We start from the raw sequence: 3,517 nt of genomic DNA, 5'->3' as shown, positions 1-3,517 counted from the left end.
CCTCCGCGGCCTCAACCCCTCCCCTGCCCCGCCCCCTCAGCCAGGCCCCGCCTCCTCAGCAATAACCCCGCCCCTCAGCCTCACTCCCGCCCCGGCCCCGCCCCACAAATGCCATCTCGCCTCCTGATTTGCCCATCAGCCTAGGTCCCGCTTAGGTCCCGCCCCTGGGCAACCCCCTCCCCCACCCCCAGCCCCAGCCGCGCCCCTCCTCCCTCTCACTCTGGGGACAAGACATCCCCGCAGAGGGTGACTGATTAATAAACAGGGGCGGGGCAGGCTTTTGGCCCATTACCTGCTTCTGATTGGCTGTCGCAGAAGAGCTGCCGGTCTGGATTGGATGGGTCCGGGCTGGCTGAGGTCTGAGCCTGCCATCCCAGCAGGTGCCAGGTGGGGAGACCGAAGCTCTAGGGCGGCCAATGCCTGCGGACCGTTCCCCCCCGCCCGGAAGAGGATGCCTCCTACGGCGCCCTGGACCAGGAGCCTTCTAGCCTCTGTGGGATTCCTCCAGGGACGGGGAGCTCACAGCTGTCCTCTTGGCTTCTGTCCTCACTCCAGCCCAATGGGGCAGGCTTCGAGAGCCCCGCCGCGTCTCCTTTTATGGACCGGTAAACTGAGGCTCGGAGGGGCTGGGGATGGCCCTTCCCCCTGCCCCGCTTCAGTTTCCCCCTCTGCCCCGCGGCGGCGCTGGAAGCTGGCGCGGAGGCTTCGGCGGCGCGCTCCGGCTCGGGCGGGGCAGTGAGGCCAGCTGGAACCCAGTCCAGTCGCCCGGGAGACGCATTGCTGGCTGCCATGGGAACCGGAGTGTTTGCGGATCTCAGTCCCCGTGCAGCCGAGGCCGGGAGAAGCTCCAGACAGTTGGCTTTCCCGAGTGCCGGGGTGAGGCTGCTGGGGGGGTGGGGGGCGTTGGGGGGCTCTGCTGGGGTAACCGGGTGAGGTTGTCGAAGAGGGGACTCACTGGAACAACTACATAAGACTGGGGGACGGGCGCCTCTGGGGCACCTGGGTAAGGCTTCAAGAGGGAGCCTGTTGGGCCCCAGGGGCAAAGCTGTGGGGGGCTCACTGGGGCACCTTGCTCCCCACCTCCTAGGCTCTTGGAAAAGGGCTACAGCAAGTGACTCTGGGGCCCAGAGGCCCTGGGGGGGGGGCTAAGCCTGAGGTCTCCCTCCCTCTTCCCCCTTCCCTTTTTCCTTCCCTCTTTCTCCTTCCCCCCTTCCCTTTCTCCCATGTGGGCTAGAAAGGTACGTGTCAAAGCCTTGGGGGTCCAGCCTGGGTGCCACATCTCAGGAAAGGTGCCAGGCAGCGTGGTGGGGGTCCTAAAGAGTTTGCCAGAATAGGTGGGGCCTAGCTTCTGGACTCTGGCCCAGACAGCCCCCCAGGAGGAGTCCTTCCAGACTAAGCTGTTCCTCTGCAAGCTTCTGGGCAGCCTCATTGTCGTTGCCAGCGTCCTTAATAAAAAGTGGCTCCCCAGAACTGGCCACGCCAGCATAGTGCTCTAAGATGCCCTCTGCTGGGCATATCTTCTGTGGCTGCTGCATCAATCCATCAGCCAATCAACAAGCATCATGAAGCACCATGGAGCCTGCAGTCCACTCAGCCCTCCAGCTCCTGTTGGCTCCAGCAGTGGTGTTTCCAGTCCCATTTCCCCCAGTGGGGGCTGGCACCGTAAACGCTGCTCTCTGATTCCATCTGTTCCTCCTGGTCTCCTGGGCTCTTCTCCAGCCTCCTCCATCCCATACTTACAATGACTTCATGCCAGTGCAGGAAGCACTTCAGCATCCCTTATGATTATCACCCAGCTGTGATGGGGAGCTCATTACCTTTTGAATCAGCCCATTCCAATTTGGGAAGCCAGAATTTTTAGGACATTTTAACAGATCAAGTCAAAATTCATGCCTGAAATTTCCCACCCTCTTCCCTTTACCTCTATCTGTTTTCACCCATCCCCCAAGCCTTCTGGCCAGGAGACCTCTTTGGGGCCAAGATGTGCCCTCCTCCATATTAGCGGTCCATCTTTGATCCCAACATATGAGATGGACATGATCCATCCATGTGTCCTGAGTCTTTTATTGATGGATTGCTCAGCAGAGCGTGGTTGAGGCTAGAGCCCTGGGGCCCTCTGCACAAGACCTTTCTTCAGGCTGCCACTGACCCAGGGTTTGCTACGTCATGGGGCCTAGCCACCCTCCTCCATCTTGAACCCAAGCCCAGTGTGAGGTTGGGAAAGGTGTGTGCAGTCAGGGTACGGTAGAAAGGCCAGACCAGTACTCAGTCAAGATCTGGAAGCTGACTGATCTTTGGACATGCTTTATGCTCTCTAGCAGGATTCAGTTTAAGCGGCACTTCTTCTGAGCCCCCTTCTGTTTACAGAGCACTGTGTTAGACACTGGGGAGGGAGAGTCCAACAATGAGAAAGGGACATGAGAAGGCTCCAGAGCACACAAATAAATCAGTGTCTAGCAAACATATGCTATACCAAATTTATCAGTGGGCACCAGTGCATACAAGGAGGGGCTTGCAAAGCCTCTCTTACCACCCCTTTCTGACTGAGGGAAGCAGGGAGGGCTTCCTGGAGGAGGTAGTGTTAGGGCTGGGTCTTGAAGGGTGACTAGGATTTTAGCATCCGAGATGGGCATTCCTGCAAGGCGGTGGCAAGTGGCCAAACGTGTCTAGAGGCTGGAGGGTGTGTAAGGATGTGGCTGGCATTCTGAGGGAGGGAAGGGGGGCAGCGCCAGCTCGCAGGGGCCTTCGAGGCCCTGGCAGGCATCTGGGCAGCCAGGTCCGGTCAGCTGGCCACTTTTGGGGCCACGGGGACTGCTGAGAATCTGCCTGCCCTTCCCCAGGACCCAGGGAAGCTACCATGGCCAAACTACTGCAAGCCCCTCCTAAATTCCTGCTGCCCGAGTGGCACATCGCTAGCAAAAGCCAGTACACCAGTACTGAGGCACAGCGCTGCAAGTGCCAGCGCCTCGTGGAGGAGAACCAGAGGCTGGTGGATGAGATCGAGAAGACCACCCAGAGGACACAGTGTGATGTCAACAAGAAGATTGGTGAGGTGCCCATTGGGGCCTCAGGCTCTTCCTCTCTCAGCGAAGGCAGTGCCCATTGCCTTGGCCTTGGGTCAGGCCCCTCTGCTGCTCTGTCTTAAGCTCCTCATTTGAAAAATGAGTGAGTTAGACTAGATAATGTCTAAGGTCCCATCCAACTCAAATTGTCAGAAGTGATTCATGAATTGAGCTGGAGGGCTGGGGGGCTGGGGAGCCATAGGACTGAGGGGTTGGGGGGCCATAGGGCTAGGGAGTCATAGGGCTGAGGAGCCATAGAACTGGGGGCTGGGGGACTGGGAGTGTTGGAGGCCTTGGGAAGCCTGCAGGGTGTGAGCTGGCTCTAAGGCTAAGTCCTGGGCCTGCTCCAGTTTGAGAAGAAGTCTTGTCAGGATACTGAGGCTCATTTTGCAAATATGGAGGGGCTGTTTGTACAATGTCATGGGGGGGTGTGGGTGTGATCCAAGGTTGATTTA

General features: G+C 58.8%; 1 protein-coding gene across 1 annotated transcript in view; it reads left to right on the top strand.

Moving 5' to 3' along the window:
* Positions 1-281: 281 nt before the first annotated feature.
* Positions 282-3,517, top strand: part of TEKT1 (tektin 1) — a 9,189-nt gene continuing 5,953 nt past the window's right edge. The window contains exons 1-2 of the mRNA XM_069083232.1: positions 282-876; positions 2,841-3,047. Of these exons, the coding sequence (XP_068939333.1) occupies positions 633-876; positions 2,841-3,047 (451 nt within the window). The 5' untranslated portion in view covers positions 282-632. The remainder of the gene's footprint in view (positions 877-2,840; positions 3,048-3,517) is intronic.

The sequence above is a fragment of the Petaurus breviceps genome, unplaced genomic scaffold (genome assembly GCF_028583685.1).
Source record: "Petaurus breviceps papuanus isolate PSGF00001 unplaced genomic scaffold, PetGlider_PUasm1.0 173, whole genome shotgun sequence".
Taxonomy (NCBI): Eukaryota; Metazoa; Chordata; class Mammalia; order Diprotodontia; family Petauridae; genus Petaurus; species Petaurus breviceps.
The sequence above is the reverse complement of the archived record's forward strand: the minus strand, read 5'-3'. Positions and strand labels throughout refer to the sequence as shown.